The 17,625-nt window shown below is 39.3% G+C and overlaps 2 protein-coding genes across 2 annotated transcripts; one reads left to right on the forward strand and one right to left on the reverse strand.

The window, feature by feature from the left end:
• The first annotated feature begins 9,459 nt into the window (after positions 1–9,459).
• OR4D5 (olfactory receptor family 4 subfamily D member 5) lies at positions 9,460–10,410 on the forward strand. Its single transcript, XM_004427181.3, has one exon. The coding sequence runs from the start codon at positions 9,460–9,462 to the stop codon at positions 10,408–10,410; it is 951 nt and encodes a 316-aa protein (XP_004427238.1).
• Positions 10,411–15,002: 4,592 nt separating this feature from the next.
• Positions 15,003–15,962, reverse strand: OR6T1 (olfactory receptor family 6 subfamily T member 1). The gene is given in 1 exon segment (XM_014785249.1): positions 15,003–15,962. A coding segment is annotated over 1 exon segment (960 nt).
• Positions 15,963–17,625: the final 1,663 nt, after the last annotated feature.

Below are 17,625 nucleotides of genomic sequence, written 5' to 3' on the forward strand. Positions count from 1 at the left end.
TTCATTTAGCAATATGCACTTAAGATTCACTTGTGTCTTTTTGTGACTTGATAGCTTACTTCATTTTATCACTGAATACTATTTCATGGTATGGATGTACCACAGTTTGTTTATCTAGTCACCATGTGAAGGAGAACTCATTTGCTTCCAAATTTTGGTGACCATGAATACTGCTGCTCTAGACATTCATATGAACGTTTTTGTGTGGACATAAGTTTTCTAATCACTTGGCTAAATACCTAGGAGTGTGATACATGAATTGTGTGGCAAGATAATGTTTAACTTTGGAAGAAAATGCCAAACTGTCTTCCAAAGTGACTGTGTCATTTTGCATTCCCATCAGCAGTGAATCAGAGTTTTTGTTACTCTTCATGGGAACCAGCAATTGATATTGTCAGCTTTAAAAAAAAATTTTTAGTCCTTCTAATCAGTGTGTAGTGGAATATTTGTTGTTTTAATTTTTTTTTCTAATGAGAAATGGTGTGTAGCATCCTGTAATATGCTTTTTTGCCATCTGTATACCTTCCTTGGTGAAATGTCTGTTCAGATCTTTTACTCATTTAATTGGATTGTTTGATTTCTTATTGCTGAGTTTTACGAATTCTTTGTATGTTTTGGATACAAATCTTTTATCAGATATATGTTTTGCAAATATTTTATCCCAGCTGTAGCCTGTCTTTTGATTTTCTTCATAGTGTCTTTTGCAGAGTAGAAGCTTTTAATTTTAAGAAAATCTAACATCCATTTTTTTCCATGGACTATACTTTTAGTATTGCATCTAAAAGCTCATCACCAAACCCAAAGTCATATAAATTTTCCCCTTTTTCTAGAAATTTTATAGCTTGAATTTTACATTTAGGTCTATTTCATTTTGAGTTAATTTTCATGAAAGGTATAAAATCAGTGTACAATTTCTTTTTGCATATGGATGCCCAGTTGTTCCACTGCCGTTTGTGATAAAGACAACATTTTTGCCATTGAATTTCCTTTGCTTCTTTGTCAAATATCAGTTGTCTATCTCTGTTTGGATTTTTCTGGACTGTCTATTATATTCCATCGATCTATGTTTCTATTTTTCTCTAATATCATGCTGCCTCAACTATGGTAACTTTATAGTAAGTATTGAAATCAGTTAGAATGAGTCACTCGACTTTGTTTTTCTTCAGTATTGTGTTGGCTATTTTAGGCTTTTTGCCTTTCTATATTAATTTCAGAATCAGCTTGTTAATATCTACAAAATACCTTGCTGGGATGTTGATTGAGACTGTGTTGAATCTATAGGTCAAGTTGGGAAGAATTAGGATCTTAAAAATATTGAGTCTTCTAATCCATGAACACAGAATATCTCTTTATTAAGATCTTCTGTGAGCTTTTCATCAGAGTGTTGTAGCTTTCCATATATAGATCCTGTACATATTTTGTTAGATTTATAACCTGAATATTTCAAATTTTTGGTGCTATTGTAAATAGTATTGCTTTTTAAATTTAAAATGCTAATTGTTCATTGCTGGCATATAACTTTTGTATATTAACCTTGTGATCTATCCTGGAGAATGTTCCATGTGCATGTGAGAAGAATGTGTATATTGCTGCTTTTGGATGGAATGTTCTGTATATATCTATTTAGTCCATCTGGTCTAAAGTATCTTTTAAGGCTGATGTTTCTTTATTGATATTCTGTTTGGATGATCTATCCGTTGATATAAGTGGGGTGTTAAAGTCTCCTACTTTTATTGTATTGCCGTCAATTTCTCCTTTTACGTCTGTTAATATTTGCTTTATATATTCTGGTGCTCTTACGTTGCCTGCGTATATATTTATAAGTGTTATATCTTCTTGCTGGATTGATGCTTTATCATTATGTAATGTCCTTCTTTATCTTTTATTGCAGTCTTTCTTTTAAAGTCTATTTTGTCTGATATGAGCATAGCTACACCAGCTTTCTTTTCTTTTGCATTTGCATGGAAAATCTTTTTCTGCCTCTTCACCTTCAGTCTGTGTGTGTCCCTGCTTCTGAAGTGTGTGTCTTGTAGGCAGTATATAGATCAGTTTTGTTTTTTTTATCCATTCTGCCACTCTATGTCTTTTGATTGGAGAATTTAGTCTAATCACATTTAAAATAATTGTGATAGGTATGTATTTATTGACATTTTGTTAATTGTTTTCTGGCTGTTTTTGTAGTTTCTCTGTTCCTTTCTTCTTCTCTGTCTCTCTTCTCCTGTGGTTTTTTGACTTTCTTTAGTGTTACGTTTAAATTTCTTTCTCATTTTCTATAAGTTTTTACTTTGTGGTTACCATGAGGTTCACATTTAACATCCTATGTGTATAACAGTCTTTTTTAAGTTGATGGCAATTTAAATTTGAAGACATTCCGAAACTCTACATCCCCCCATGTTTTACGTTTTTGATGTCACATTTAGCATCTTTTTATTTTATGTATCCCTTAACTAATTATTGTAGGTAAATACAGTAAAAGTAGTAAATTAATCACTTAAGCTATTATGAAGGTTAAACAAAATGTCTAGGTTAATTCCTTTGCTTTGTCTTCCGGTTTGCTGATCTGTTCTTTTACTTCATCCAGTCTGCTACTGAACCCCTCTAGTGTATTTTTTCAGTTCAATTATTATATTCTTCAGCTCTGTAACTTCTTTTTGGTTCTTTCTTATATTTTCTACCTCTTTGTTGGAGTTCTCACTGTGTCCATCCATTCTTTTCCTGAGTTTGGTAAGCATCTTTACAACCATTACTTTGAATTCTTGATCAGTTAGATTACTTATCTCTGTATCATTAAGGTCTTTCTCTGAGGTTTTTGTCTTTTTCTTTTATTTGGAACATATTTATTTGTTTCCTCATTTTACTTGACTCTCTGTGTTTGTTTCTGTGTATTAGGTGAAACAGCTGCCTTTCTCAGTCTTGAAGGAGTGGCCTTGTGTAGGTGATGATTGTTCTCATTCAACGTTGCCCTAGCTCTTGGTTGTGTTTTGAACCTTTGTGATTGTCTAAACAGCCTAAATTATTCTAGAAAAGTTTCCATTGTTGAGGGTGTGCCAAGACCTGTCAGTATTCCAGGGGTAGGTATCTCATTTAGCACCTAGTTTTAGGCTGATTGGAAGGCAGACTCTCAGGCAGCAGCTCTTCAGAGTATGCCAATAAATACAATCTCGTGTAGCTGCAATCAGATATCCTGTTGGCCTCCAGACCAGGTGATCTGGAGGTGTCTCCTGGGGGACTGTTGCAAAAATCAGGACTCCAGATGAGTATTTAAGCTCCTTTCTGGGAGCTCTTAAGCTGTAGAGGCCAAGCGGGTGTGCAATGATGTGTCTCCCCGCTTATATTCCCGCGGAGAGCTTCCATAGCCTCCTAGATGTGTGGGCAACCGTAAACCTGTCCTTCAGGCTGAAGTTCCGGGATAAGTATATAGGCCTTTTTGACATGAAGACTGGGGATATATTTCAGTCTGCCTTCTGTGTAGTGCCCTGTGGGTGATGGCCTGCCAAAAATTGTCGTTCTGATTATCACAGTCCCATGGATCTCGGGGAATCAAGGGGCGTTCCCTGTGTAGATTGTGCGCACCTGCTGGCTTTAGCAAGGCAGCGGGAGAGGGGAGAGGGCAGAGGCTCAAAGGCTTCAGAATCGCTAGGGCTAGGGGGAAATGCTTTGACTGCTAGCGCTAGTGGGCTTCAGCGATGCCTCGGGAGAGTGCCTCCCTCTGTGCCCGCCCACCGGCTTTAGGAAGGGACCGGGAGGATGCCGTGACCACTCAGTCTCCTCAGTCCCAGCCAGGGAGTGAGGAAGTGTTGGAATCGCCTGCGCTTGCCAAATTTAGCAGAGAAGCAGGAGAATGTCGTTACTGTTTGCGCTTGCCTCCTCCAGCCAAGGAGCGGGGAGTGCTGTTGCGACTGCTCACGCTTTCCTGTTTCAGCCAGGCGGCGGGGTAGCGCTGTGTCCGAGCTTGCCCACTTGTGCTAGCAGGTTAGGTGGAGAGTGTAATAATGACAGCGGCCAGCGCCTCTGTCTCCGGAGAGCTTCAACCGTCCACTGTCCCTCCAACAGACGATTTTAGATTAACAACTGAATCTTCACATATAGTGTAGCACTCTCCAAACTGCTACTTTTGCGCTGGATCCCGGGGCAATTGAGACCGCGCATGAGCCCTCTAAAAGTAGAATCTTAGTTTCCTACAGCACTTTGGGTTACATGGATGTCAGTCCTGTTGGTATTCTAAGCCAGACATTTTGGGGGCTCTTCCCTCCGGTGCAGATCCCAAGGGATAGAGTGCTTGGTGTGAGGCACGAATTGCTTACTTCTCCAAGAGAAGCACTGGGATGGTAAGATCCCCCTCTTTGTGTGTCGCTGAGCCAATAGTGGGGTTTTTGGTGAGACCCTGTCACTGCCTTTCTTCTCCATCTCAACGTGGTCCCTTTACCCTATGTTGTAGAGAAGCAGTTCATCTAACATCTAGTTTTCAGAGGGAAATGATCCTTATGTAGCTGTAGATTTGGTGTGTACATGGAAGGAAGGAAGTTCAAGATCTTCCTTTGCTGCCATCTTGGACCCTCTAATACTCACTTTTTAGCTGGGTTGTCTTTTTATTGTTGAGTTGTACGTGTTTGTTATGTATCTTAGATACAAGTCCCTCATCGGAAATATAATTTGCAAATATTTTCTTCCATTATGTGGGTTGTCTTTTCACTTTCTTGATGGTGGCTTTTGAAGCAGAAAAGTTTTTAATTTTTATGACATTCAATTTATCTTTTCTTTTGTTGCTTGTGCTGTTGGTGCTATATCTAAGACACCATTACCTAATGCAAGTTCATGAAGATTTATACCTATGTTTTCTTCTAAAAGTTTTATTGTTCTAGGTCTTTCATTTAGGTCTTTGATCCATTTTAAGTTGTGTGTGTGTGTGAGTGTATCGTGTAAGATAAGGGTCTTCATTGTCTCACATGTGAATATCCAGTTGTCTCAGCACTATTTTTTCCAAATGACTATTCTTTCCCATTAAACTGTTTTGTATCCTTGTTGAAAACCAATTGACCATTCCTGTGAGGGTTGATTTCTGGACTTTCAATTGTATTTAGTGATCTGTCTATCCTATGACAGTACCACCGAGTCTTGATTACTGTAACTTTGTAGCAAATTTCGAAATTAGGATGTGGGAGTCTCCTTGATTCTTCTGTTTAAAGATTGTTTTAGCTATTCTGAGTCTCTTGAATTTCCACATGAATTTTAGAATCAACTATCAATTTCTGCAAGGAAGCTTAGTGGAATTTTGATAGGGATTGTGTTAATCTGTAGATCAACTTGAGGAGTATGTACTTCTTTATAAAAGATTTTAGTGGTTACTCTAGGGTTTCCAACATATATTTTTAACTAATCTAAGTCCGCTTTCAAATAACACTATACCCACTTCACCTGCAGGTACCTTATAACAAAGTATTTCCAGTTCCTCTCTTCTCATATGGATTGAATTTTGTCCCCCACCCCCAAATTCATATGTTGAAGTTCTAACTCTTGATGCCTCAGAATGTGATCTTAATTTGAGATAGGGTCTTTACAAAGGTAATCAAGCTAAAATGAGGTCATTAGGATGGGCTTTAATGTAATATGACTGGTGTCCTTATAGAAGGGGAAATTTGAAGACTGGCGCACACACACAGAATATGCCACGTGAGGATAAAGGCAGAAATCTAGGTGATGCTCCTACAAGTCAAGGACTGCCAAAGATTACCAGCAAACCACCAGAAACTTGATGAGAGGCAAGGAACAGATTCTCTTTCACAGCTCTCAGAAGGAACCAACCCTGCCAACACCTTGATCTTGAATGTTTACCCTCCAGACCTGTAAGACAATAAATTTTGGTTGTTTAAGCCACCCTGTTTGTGGCTCTTTGTCATGGGAGCCCCAGCATATGAATACACTCCCATCCCTTATGACATTGCCATCATTCATTTTACTTATCCATAACTCATTCATCTACTTATCCATAACCCAAATGCATTGTTATTTTTCTTAAACAGTTATTTCTTCATCAATTAGGAATAAAAAAATTCTAAAAGATTATTTAATATTCATTTATTCTTTCTCCAAACTCTTCCTTTCTTTAGTCTATCCAAATTTCTAACCTATATCATTTTCTTTATACCTGAATTCTTTTAACATTTCTTGCAGGGCAGATCTGCTAGTGATGAATTCTTTAAGTTATTTGTCTGAGAAAGTTTTTATTTCTCTTTAAATTTTAAAGGATAATTTTTCTGGGTTTAGAATTCTAGGCTGGTGTTTTCTTTTCTTTCTTTCAATGCTTTAAAGTCCACTTTTTTTTTTTTTTTTTTTGCTGGATTGGTTTCTGACAAGACCTGCACTGTAATTCTTATCTTCGTTCCTCTAGAGTTGAGAAATTCTTTTCTCTGGCTTCTTTCAGGATTTTCCTCTTTGTCTTCAGTTTTCTATTGTTGGATATGATATACTTAAGTAACGTGTTTTTTGGTATTTATCCTGTTTTGTGTATTTAACCTTCCTGAATCTGTGGTTTCATGTCTCTCATTATTTCTGGAAAATTCTAAGCCATTATTACTTCAGATATTTCTTTTACTCCATTCTGTTATTCCTTCTGGTATTTCACTTACATGTATGTTGGACCTTTTAAAATTATTCCAATGTTCTTGGATGCTCTGTTCTGTTTCTCTTTTCCAATTTTTCTCTTTGCATTTCAGTTTGGGAACTTTCTATTGATCTATCTTCAAGCTTACTTATTCTTCCCTTGGCTGTGTCCACCCACTGATGAGCCTATCAAAGACATTCTTGATTTCTGTTACAGTGTTTTGGATTTCTAGCATTTCGTTTAGATCCTTTTATAGAATTTCCATTTCTCTCCTTACATTACCAATCTGTTCTTGCTGGTTGTCTGCTTTCTCCATTAGAGTTATTAACATATTAATGATAGCTATTTTCAATTACCTGCGTGATAATTCCAATTTCTGTGTGATATATGAGTCTAGTTCTGTTGCTTACTTTGTCTCTTCAGACTGTGTTTTTGCTTGCCTTTTAGCATGCCTTATAATTTTTGTTGAAAGCTAGGCACGATATACCATGCAATAGAAACTGAGGTAAACAAACTATGGTGTGAGAATTTATGTTAATCTAGCTAGTGGTTGCACTGTGTTTAATATTTGCTGTAGTCGTAGGTGTCAGAGGCTTCAAATTATTCTCGTTTCCCCTGTTGACTTTAGGCATCCTTAAGTACTTGTTCTTAGAGAGTCTGTGTCTTGCAGCTATTGCAGGTGTAACCCACTATTATCATACTGGAGCCCTGTTAGTGCGGAGATAAGGTTCATGAGGAAGGGGGATCATTCTATAATCTTGTGGTTAAATCTCAGTCTTTTGGTGGGCCTGTGTCCCTATACTCACCCCTTTAGGTTACACACCAAAGCTATAGAGGACTGGAGTGGGAAAAATGCCCTTTTCCCAGGTGGGATATGACTCTAGTAAAGTCTTTTACCCTGGAGAATAGGTATTTGTTATGGAGAATTATCTGGCCCGTTTTCACAATTGTTACTCCTCGCCTCTTCTTGCCAGAGCCAGGAGAGTATCTTTTTTACTCTTCACTATGAGAAACTAGTAGGGTTCTTGGAGATCAAACACACTAAAATATGGGGTCTCCCTAAGAAAGCCCCCAGGAGTTTCCCACTCTCATGCTAATCCACACTCAGCTTCCAGCAGTTCGTCAAAATTGTCATTTAAATTCTCCTCCCAGTTTGTGACTCCAGTGGCTTCTGCTCCCGATAAGAAGATCTCCACTCTGATTCTCTCTGCTTCACTTGTCTCTCCAGGTTTTGAGATCGTCTTCTGCCCTGTGACCTCAGTTCTCTGATGGGTCCAAGAAAAGTCATTGACTTTCAGTTTGTTTAGCTTTTCTTGTTTTGAGGATAACTTCCAAGCTCTTCGTATGTTGAAGCTAAAACTGGTATACAACTTTGTGTATTCGAAATATTTAATTAAAATAAAAACAAAATAAATACATAGATGTTAAAGAAAATCAAGGAAGCATGGGTTTAGCATGGGAAGTTCAAGAAACTTCAGATAGTTTGGTGTGCAGATCATAGTGAATGTGTGAGAAGCCTATGTATGAAATGAAACAGGAGAGGTGGGCAGGTGTCAGAAGGTGAAGTCCTATGCAAAGTGTGACACATTTAGAGTTGCATTAATGTATTTGTGTCTTATTCTTTTAAAATCCATAGTGTTTAGCATAGTGCCTAGTAAATAGAAGGTGCTTCATAAAGGCTTATTGCATGAAGAAAGAACAAAGGAAGGAAAATATAATTGAAAAGTCATACTTAAAATTAAGATAAATTTGGGATGATACTTCACATTTCTATTAAGGGATATGAAGAGATTCATTCCAGGATTCTTGTAAGTAGCCAGCTTTGTCTTTTAAAATACTTAAATATATAAAAAACATCTCTTTTATTTTTAAAGTTTTCAAATGTTGAGGCAGCTTTGCATTTAGATAGTGATTTTTAAACTTCAACTAATATTTATGGCCTCTTCTGGCTGTTTCTCATATGATTAAGAAATTATTCTCTGGATAATGTCCCTGAAATTAACATTGATACTCAAACTCTTCAGGATGGTTCAATATTCTAGTTGCCTTTCCTCATATTTCCCTGAGGATTATAGTTTCTCTGGGTTTCCCAGAGCCACAAAGAGGAAGCTTTCTTCACAAGTTTTCTTATCTAAGCTTAGAGAAACAGTAGTTCTTCACCACCCTTAAGTGCAGGAACAGTGTCTTCTATTGGATTCTCTTGCCCATAACATTAGCATCCTCCTAGGGCTGAAAATATATATCCAAAGTAGAGCTAGCTCAGAAGGCAACTGAATATTTTTCCAGGGAATGATGGGGAATTTGCACTTTTTGTTGTTTGGGGTTATAAATGAGAGATCTGTCACCCCATGGAAACTCTGTCTAAATATCTGGCAAGTGGGAATCTATCAGGTTTTCTAAGTAAAAGCCATGTATAGTTACAAAATATTAAACGGTAAATTTTGCAGACATTTTGGCTAATTTATATCATAGATGAAGGAAGTGAGGCTTAGAGAATTTCAGAAGATTGTTCCTGTTTATACAACTAGTTACTGGGAGAATTGAAATTCACTCCCAGTTTAGCAATATTTCCTCTACATACCTCTTTTCAGTTTTTGAGGGCTGATTATTTTTTATTCTCATAAACTATAATAGTATCAGTGCTACCCTGAGTTTTATGCTCCTGGTGTTTGATTACATCAATGTATGATGTTCAAATGCTTGATGTCCTATAGAAACACTTACAACATTCTTTTTATAGCAAATGAGATAGGGGAGAATTCCCCAGAGGGGGCGGAGGAAATTATTTCAGAGAAGTTTGCAGATCCTATGATGAATATGTCCATTTTCCCCAGCAGGTTCAGTTACCAGGCCATACCATGCAGTTGAATGCAGCAAATCATTCCCAGGTGACAGGTTTTGTCCTCCTGGGGCTCTCTCAAGCATGGGAGCTTCGGTTCCTCTTCTTCATTGTCTTCTCTATTGTGTATATTATGACTGTAACTGGAAATCTCCTTATTGTGGCCATAGTGACCTCTGACCCACGCCTGCACACAACCATGTACTTTCTGTTAGGCAATCTTTCTTTCCTGGACTTTTGCTACTCTTCCATCACAGCACCTAGGATGCTGGGTGACTTGCTCTCAGGCAACGCCATCATTTCCTTTGGTGGCTGCCTGACGCAGCTCTTCTTCTTCCACTTCATTGGAGGCATCAAGATACTCGTGCTGACTGTTATGGCATATGATCGCTATGTTGCCATCTCCCAGCCCCTGAGGTACACGCTTATTATGAATAGGACAGTCTGTGGGCTCCTCATGGCAGCCTCCTGGGTGGGAGGCTTTGTGCACTCCGTTGTACAGGTTGGACTGACGATAGAGCTACCATTCTGTGGGCCAGACGAACTGGACAACTTTTACTGTGATGTGCCTCAGTTGATCAAATTGGCCTGCACAGATACTTTTGTCTTAGAGCTTCTGATGGTGTCTAACAACGGCCTGGTGACCCTGATGTGTTTTCTGTTGCTCCTGGGATCCTACACAGCACTGCTAGTCATGCTCCGAAGCCACTCGCGAGAGGGCCGCAGCAAGGCCCTGTCCACCTGTGCCTCTCATATTGCTGTGGTGACCTTAATCTTTGTGCCTTGTGTCTACATCTATGCAAGGCCATTTCGGACTTTCCCCATGGATAAGCTGGTCTCTGTGCTGTACACAATGGTCACTCCCATGCTGAATCCTGCTATCTATACCCTGAGAAACAAGGAAGTGATCATGGCCATGGAGAAGCTGTGGAGGAGGCAAAAGGACCTTCTCGGTCCCCTGGAGCACTGACCCCCAAATTAGCAGAGGCAGGGAACTGAGAATCTGAGAGATGCTTCAGTGTACCAACCTGCCTGAGAGGACCCACAAAGTAGCTAATACTACTTGTCTACTGCTTCACTACTTTTCTTAATCCCAGTGAAGTTCTAGTGATCTAAACTTTTAACCAAGCTAGAAAATGGAATGAGTATCCTAGAACTTCTCCCAAGTGTCTTCTAGAGAAACCGCCTCAAGTACTATACAGAAATGATGTTTGGCTCAGATGGCACTTCCCCTGCTGAGAAAGTTCCAACTGCAATATGCATGGAGGTGGTACATCTGGTATTTCTTTTCTGATAGTGCGTCTTGAACACAAAATACATTGGGAGAACTCAAAAACTATTATAATGTTTGTGGAGACAGGAGGGACCTGGAGGTAAAAATAAATATCGGATGCTGATTCTTTATTTTAGGAGGCTGATTGGATTTAACATCAATGAAGGGAAAGTGAATTATTTTCTTCCTCATAGTTTCTTAAGGTTATCATCATCATCATCGTCTAAATAATATTTGTTAAGAGCTTACTATGTCACAGGCATTGTGCCAAATGATTTACATTTATTATTTATTTAAATTCTTTCAATATTCTTATGAAGTAAGTATCATTTTCATTTTAAAGAGAAATCAATTGCAGGTTAGAGACATTAAATAATTTTTTTAATGCCCTAGAGCTTGCTTTGGGAATCCCATCCAGGTCTATTTAACTTTGGAGCCCAAGTTCTTGATGATATCTAAAACTCCTTGTAGCTACTAAGGGTCAGTATATCTTTGTGAGTTTGTGCCAGTAAAATTGGTATCATGGATAGAGATGATATTTTAAATTGATCTTGGCCTAGTGTGGTTGGGAGAGTCAGGCAGACTAGATACTGGTATATGGGGACATGGAGTAAAAGACCATTTGTGGACAACTGAGCCCAGTGAAGAATGCTGAATTGAGTTATAATGTCCACTCTACCCTGATCTTGTAGCAGGGTCATATGTTTACTTATACAAGTCATATGTGCAAATAAAATGTAGCTTCTTTATTTTTCAATAACTGATAAAATTTTCCGCACAAGTACCATCCTGCTGGAGGGTAGATTATCCTCTAGTCTCTAAATCAAGAGTGGTATCAGATAATACATAAATACCCTTAGTAATTCTATTTCAATTTAAGAAGGTATGGAGAAACGTCATGGCCCTCTCTTCTATCATCTCTCTGTTCCTCCCCAACACCTTAACTACTTGATCCAGATTCCTGCATCTTCTACCACCAAGTTACTTAGTAGGCTTCCTTCCTGCATCAGAGGATTTTTATCTGAAATGTACTGAAAAAAAACAGTACATTTTTATCCTCACTTCCATACCTGAGTTAATTTTAAAAGAAAATTAAGCAATGTTTTGTTTATTTAACTTGTTGAATGTTATTTAATCAATCAGTGATACTTTCCATGGGTGTGGGGTGGGAAGAGGATGACATTTAACAAAGGTATCTGCAATTAAGTGATTACCAATCACTTATCTTTTAGTAAGTAAATTAGTATAAATGATGCTGTTTTCAACCATAAAAGCCAAGTGAGAGAGAATGTCTTGTACACAGGGCCCAGAGCATGGGTCAAACTCCAAAGAAGAAAGACATGGGATTAGAGAAAAGGGAGTTGGGCTATTGAAAGAGAAGATATGACAGCATAGAACAACCACTTGAGCAATTTAAAGAGAGTATACTTTAGTTGAAAAAGAATTTTGGAATCAGAAGACTCAGGTCAGAGTTCTCTTTCCATGCAGTTTACTTTAGAAGCAAGAGTTTAATTCTCTCCACTATACCCTGAGCTTGTAGCAGGGTCACATGTTTACTTATACAAGTCATATGTACAGATAAAATGTAGCCTCCTAATTTTTCAATAACTGATATGATTTTCTGCACAAATACCACCCTGCCAGATAGTAGGGGAAAAGAGCTAAAATAGGCAAGTCTTGTACACTTACTTCTATGCATAAAATGAAATAACTTCTTTAAGTAAATGGTCATTCTCTTCAGAAAATAACTCACTCCCTTAGGATTCTGCCTTCTCCTTCCTTCCAATTTTGTCCTCTTTTAAAGTGGTGTCAATGTGTATAGAGTAGGAGTGCAAGGGTACTCGACCCCATGGTGATGAAGGAAGACAGAGGCCTCAGATGCACACAGTGTCTTCTGGGCGCTTGGTGATCTCCGTTGCAGAGCGGCCGACCTGGGCTGCTTTCTGGACTCATGACTGAACATGAAAATAATTTTGTCTCTGAGTTTCTTCTGACCTCTGATGCTAAAGTCTGTGACTGATATTCTCAAGGTCTGGTTTCGCTTTTTGTTCAGGCCTAGGTGTTGGTCCCCTTCTAGCTTAGTCTCACCTACGCTTTCGTTGGGTTATATACCCTGTTGAGTCTCTTGCACTTTCTCCATCCATTCCCTTCACCAAATTTTTAACCCCAAATATCGATCCCCCCAGATATTAAAAACCACCTATTATTTCTTTTTATTTTACACAATAGGGAGCTAAGGAAAAATGAGAAAGTCATTTGTTCAAGTGCACAGGACAAGCAAGTTGGAACAAGAACCCAGAGCTTCTGATTTCTAGTTCCTTACTGTTTTTGCTAAATGGTGCTTCTTAAAATGTTAACAGCAGAGCTACACTGACTGGCTCCTGCTCACATTTCCAGTCTCATGTCTGCCTTCTCTTTGCCCCATGGTCCATCATATTGCATTTCTTTCATTTTTCTGAATACGCTCTGGGCACCTCTGAGCTTCATACCTGCAGAAGTGCTCTAGAGAATAGAATACTCACCACCCTTCTTAGCCTGGCTTACTCATATGGTCTTAGGTGAGATATCACTTCTGGGAAGCTTTCACTGTCCGTTTCCTTGTGTATTAAGTGCTCTTCTCTGTGTACCATAGAATTCTTGTTTCCCAAATTGTGGTGCTTTATTAGCCTGGTTCTACTGAAGACTCTAAGATCTATGGGAAGGAAGAATGTTTATCTCATCAACTCTGCTTCCAAATTATATATGTATCGTCCATTTCTCTCAACCTCCACGCAATTGTAAAGTCATAACTAGCACATCTGTCGCCTAGGCTATGCAATAGCTGCCTAAATGACCCTCTAAGACCCCTTTTTGCCTCCCTCTAATCAAATGGCCCCACAACAGCTGATTGATCTTTTAAAATATGATTTGATCACTCCCTTGCTTAAAAGTTTTCAAAGGATTTGCATTGCCTTTGAAAAGGAAGAAAGATCCACATAAACCTTATAAGGTCCTGCCTGAACTGACGGCAGCCACGTCTCCAGTTCCACTCCTCATTTGCATTTTCTTCTCTCAGTCCCTCTTTTCTTGCTCTGAGTCTGCAGGTGCTACTCTCTCTCTCTGGAATGCTCCTCTCTTACTTTTTGCCTGGCTAACTCCTGCTCAATCTCAGGCCTCAGTTTAAAGGTCACTTCATCAGAGGTGTGTTCCCTGATCTTTAATTCAAATTATTTGTCTTTATTAGTCTCTCTAACAAAACTCTACTCTTTTCTCAAAAACATTTATCACAAATTACAACTACCTACTGACTTATGCATTTAGGGTTTTTTTTTGCCAGCCATCCCAACTATATTATAAATTCCATAAAAATGAGAGCCATGTCGACCTTGTTTACTGCTGTGTACCCGAGGCCTAGCTCCAGAGCCTAGATTCAAGAGCAACAACAGAGGTGCCTCGGGCACAGCACTGAGCAGGCATTTGCTCTCAGTTTTGTGCATAGCCTGACCTGTACTTGCATAACCATGTGGGCATGTATTTCTTTAAAATTTGTGCCCTAGACATCTGCCTTGGCTCGCTTTAGTCCCATCCCTGCCTAGCCCAGTGCCTAAAACATATTAGGTATTTAATAATATTTCTTGAAGGAATGATTGAATGATTGTCCCCTTATTAGGGCCTATTAGGTACAATTTGACTTGGGAATTAGGGATATTCAAATATTTCATTGGTCTCAACATTCTTCCCTTATGAAATTCCTACAGTCACATAAAGAACAACAGCCAATGAGGATCAAAGAACCATTTATTACCACAGCCAGAATTTGATTTCCCAATGCAGGGGTTCTGTGTAATCTTGTTTATCATACCCAGTCTACATGGAAGGCCTCAGAAGGGCTCTTACTGCCCTCTAAGCTCCAAATCTGAATCTCCATATTTTAGCATCCCCTGAATGGCTTTGTGATATAGGATGGTGAAGCAGTAATAAGTGTGCTTAAGTGACCTCATGGCGAAGAAGAGGAGCAGCCTCCTTGTACAGTGGCCACACGCTTACCCACCCCAAAGGAAATGTGTCCTGACCAGAATTCTGAAATTTGACCAATTGGTTCAGCCTTCTCTGTGAGGAGGAGGAGGCATAAAAATGATTGGAGGGATGAAAATGAAGGCTCACCCCCATATTTCATATTGTATATTTATAAAAACTATTCTCTTGTCTGGGAAAAGTACAGGGTATTGTCTGAATGATTTGTTCTTCAAATACATTTTTAAAAAATTGAATATATTTTAAATCTCCCAATCTAATAGGAATATGTCCTTTTACTTGTGACCCTCATAGCCTCCCACAGCCATAGGTCTGTGCCACCTCAGTGCATCTCTCAGGGCTTGCTTCACCTTATCATTGCGGAGACTGAAGATGAACAGGTTCAGGAGGGGTATGATGATACAGCTCAGGACCAAGGCACCTTTGTTGAGCAGGATGGATTGAGCCTCTGACATGCAGATGTAGAGAAAAATGGAGCTGCTGTAGATGATAATCACCACTGTAAGACGTGAGGCACAAGTGGAGAATGCTTTCTTTTGTTCAGCAGCTGTTGGGGTCCTGAGAATGGCGGCAAGAATGCAGGTATAGGAGACTGAAGTCAGTGCCAGTGAGCCCAGTAACACCAGTGTGGAGAGCACGAAAGCCACCAGCTCCAGCAGGTGAGTGTCCCAAGAGAGCCTCAGCAAGGGCCAACTGTCACAGAAGAAGTGGTCAATACCACTGGGGCCACAGAAGGGTAGGTTGGCCATGAGAACGGTGGGGCAAAGGACCTAGAGGAATCCAGCTAGCCAGAAGGCCAGTACTAGCTGGGAACAGACAGGACCACTCATCAGCCTCTCATAGTGGAGCGGTCTACAGATAGCCAGGTAATGATCCAGAGACATGACAGCTAAGAGGAAGAAGTCGGTGGTGCCTAGGAGGAAGTAGAGGTAGGACTGGATGATGCAGCTGGCAAATGAGATGGAGTGATCCCCTGTGAGGATGATGACAAGCATGTTGGGAACCACAACAGACAAGAGCAACAGCTCCAGGAAGGACAGGTTCCGCAGAAAGAAGTACATCTGTGTGTGCAGGTGTCGGTCCATCCAGCTGAGCCCAATAATTAGCAGGTTGCCTGTGCCTGTTATAATGTAGGTCGCCATCAACCCCAGGAACAGCGGGAACTGCTGGATGTAGCTACTGGGGAAACCCAGAAGGACAAACCCTGTTACCTGAGTCCAGTTTTCAGGGCTCATCTCTAGTCACCTGCATGGGAAATGAAACAGATGTTCTGCTTCATAACTGGCCCATAGCCACCAATCATCACTTAATCAATCAATAAAATAATAAGCATCTAGCACAGCCTTATATTCTGAGAATATATTAATATACATTTCTGCCTGCAGGTGACTTACAAGCAGAAAAACAATTATGATAGCAAGCAGTATACCTATAATAATACGCATAATATTGAACCAACTACATGTTAGGAAATTTATATGCAGTATCTCCTCTCTCAGCTACTGTTAAAGATAGGTATTACTGTTTTCATATTACACATCTGGAAAGAATGACTGAAGGAGTTTAAGGAACTCTTCTAGGAGCTGGTGGTAGAGGCAGGATTTTATACCAAGCCTCTGTGGCTCCAACACACACACTACTTCCCCTGTTTCACTTAGGCTGGGTACCACATGAGTAGTGTGGCCTTAGAAGAATCTAGAAGAGTGGAGAGGTCAGAGAAGACTTACCAAATAAATGCACCATGAACACAATCTTATCGGTATCAAGAACTCTTTTTTAGTATTTGTGGTCCTGTGTCTGGCTTAACATAAAATAACAGAATAAAAATGTGTGCTTTCGCTATCTTTGGAGATTTTATTTTCCTTAATGAGCCAGAGAGCCACATGAGGTGGGACTGTTCGAAGCCCCAGTCCTGTCATAAGCTGCTTTTTCTTTGTGTTTTTGTTTGTTTTTCTTTTTTACCAAGAATTCCTTCAATAAGTTACAAGAAATCCCACTTCCTAGTGTAACATTTATTAACCTGCTCTCAACCTCGGCTCTGCTAATATTCTCATGGCATAAGGTGGGGAGGGAGAGGGAACGTTATCAAAGGAGATAGAGTGTATCAACTTGCCTCTTCAAGTTTTGCCTTAATTTGGAGATATGTTCATCTTGTCCTTGGAGATGTTGGCATCTTGTGAAATTTGTCCATACGTTTTGAAGGATTGAGTTTCACTAGACATCTTGGTTCCAGGATCCTTTTCTCACATCCAGCACCAAATACTCAGAATTACATAGATCCTGCCTGTCAATCAGGGAAAATGTTGGAAAATGTTCTAAGACAAAAAGGATGCAAATTACCATCAAGTTACTTTGTTTAATTGACAAAGAATGATATGTTGAGAGCTGTGGAAATATTTAATCCAGGATCATCTATTACTCTAGACTTCCAGCATTAAAGATGGACAGCACAAATATTTTCTCAATTCTGACTGAATCCACCTTGAGGAAGATTATCAGCTGAGGCAAGGGATCTTGGTTCCAAGGCTGAAAGAGAGAGGGCACTCAGGGAATGTTCCATTTAAGTCCATTTTGCCAGAAATAAGTCCTGGGATTTAAGTGGCTAGTTAATAATAAAGCTTCATTCTGCTAGCCTAGAGCTTATGTCTCAAAAATCAGAGAAATATCTCAATAGAACCCAGAAAAGAACGCTAGAGAAGTATTTCAGGATAATATAATCGTTTCAGTTAAGAAAAATGAGTTAACTGTGGCTCTTTCCAAAGTCTCAGGTAAATATTATGATTAAAAACAGCTTATAAAGCCTAGCTGTAAAAAATTTAATATTAGTTTTTAGCTACTGTTATAAATACAGACACTAAAGTCTATATTATACAGCATTCCATTGACAGTTAACCTGAA

This window comes from Ceratotherium simum, chromosome 7 (assembly GCF_057802395.1).
Source record: "Ceratotherium simum simum isolate JZ-2026a chromosome 7, ASM5780239v1, whole genome shotgun sequence".
NCBI classification, from domain to species: domain Eukaryota; kingdom Metazoa; phylum Chordata; class Mammalia; order Perissodactyla; family Rhinocerotidae; genus Ceratotherium; species Ceratotherium simum.

Bases quoted from the DNA above. Each gene is read 5' to 3' on its own strand.
- OR4D5 (XM_004427181.3), top strand. From the start codon at position 9,460: ATGCAGTTGAATGCAGCAAATCATTCCCAGGTGACAGGTTTTGTCCTC.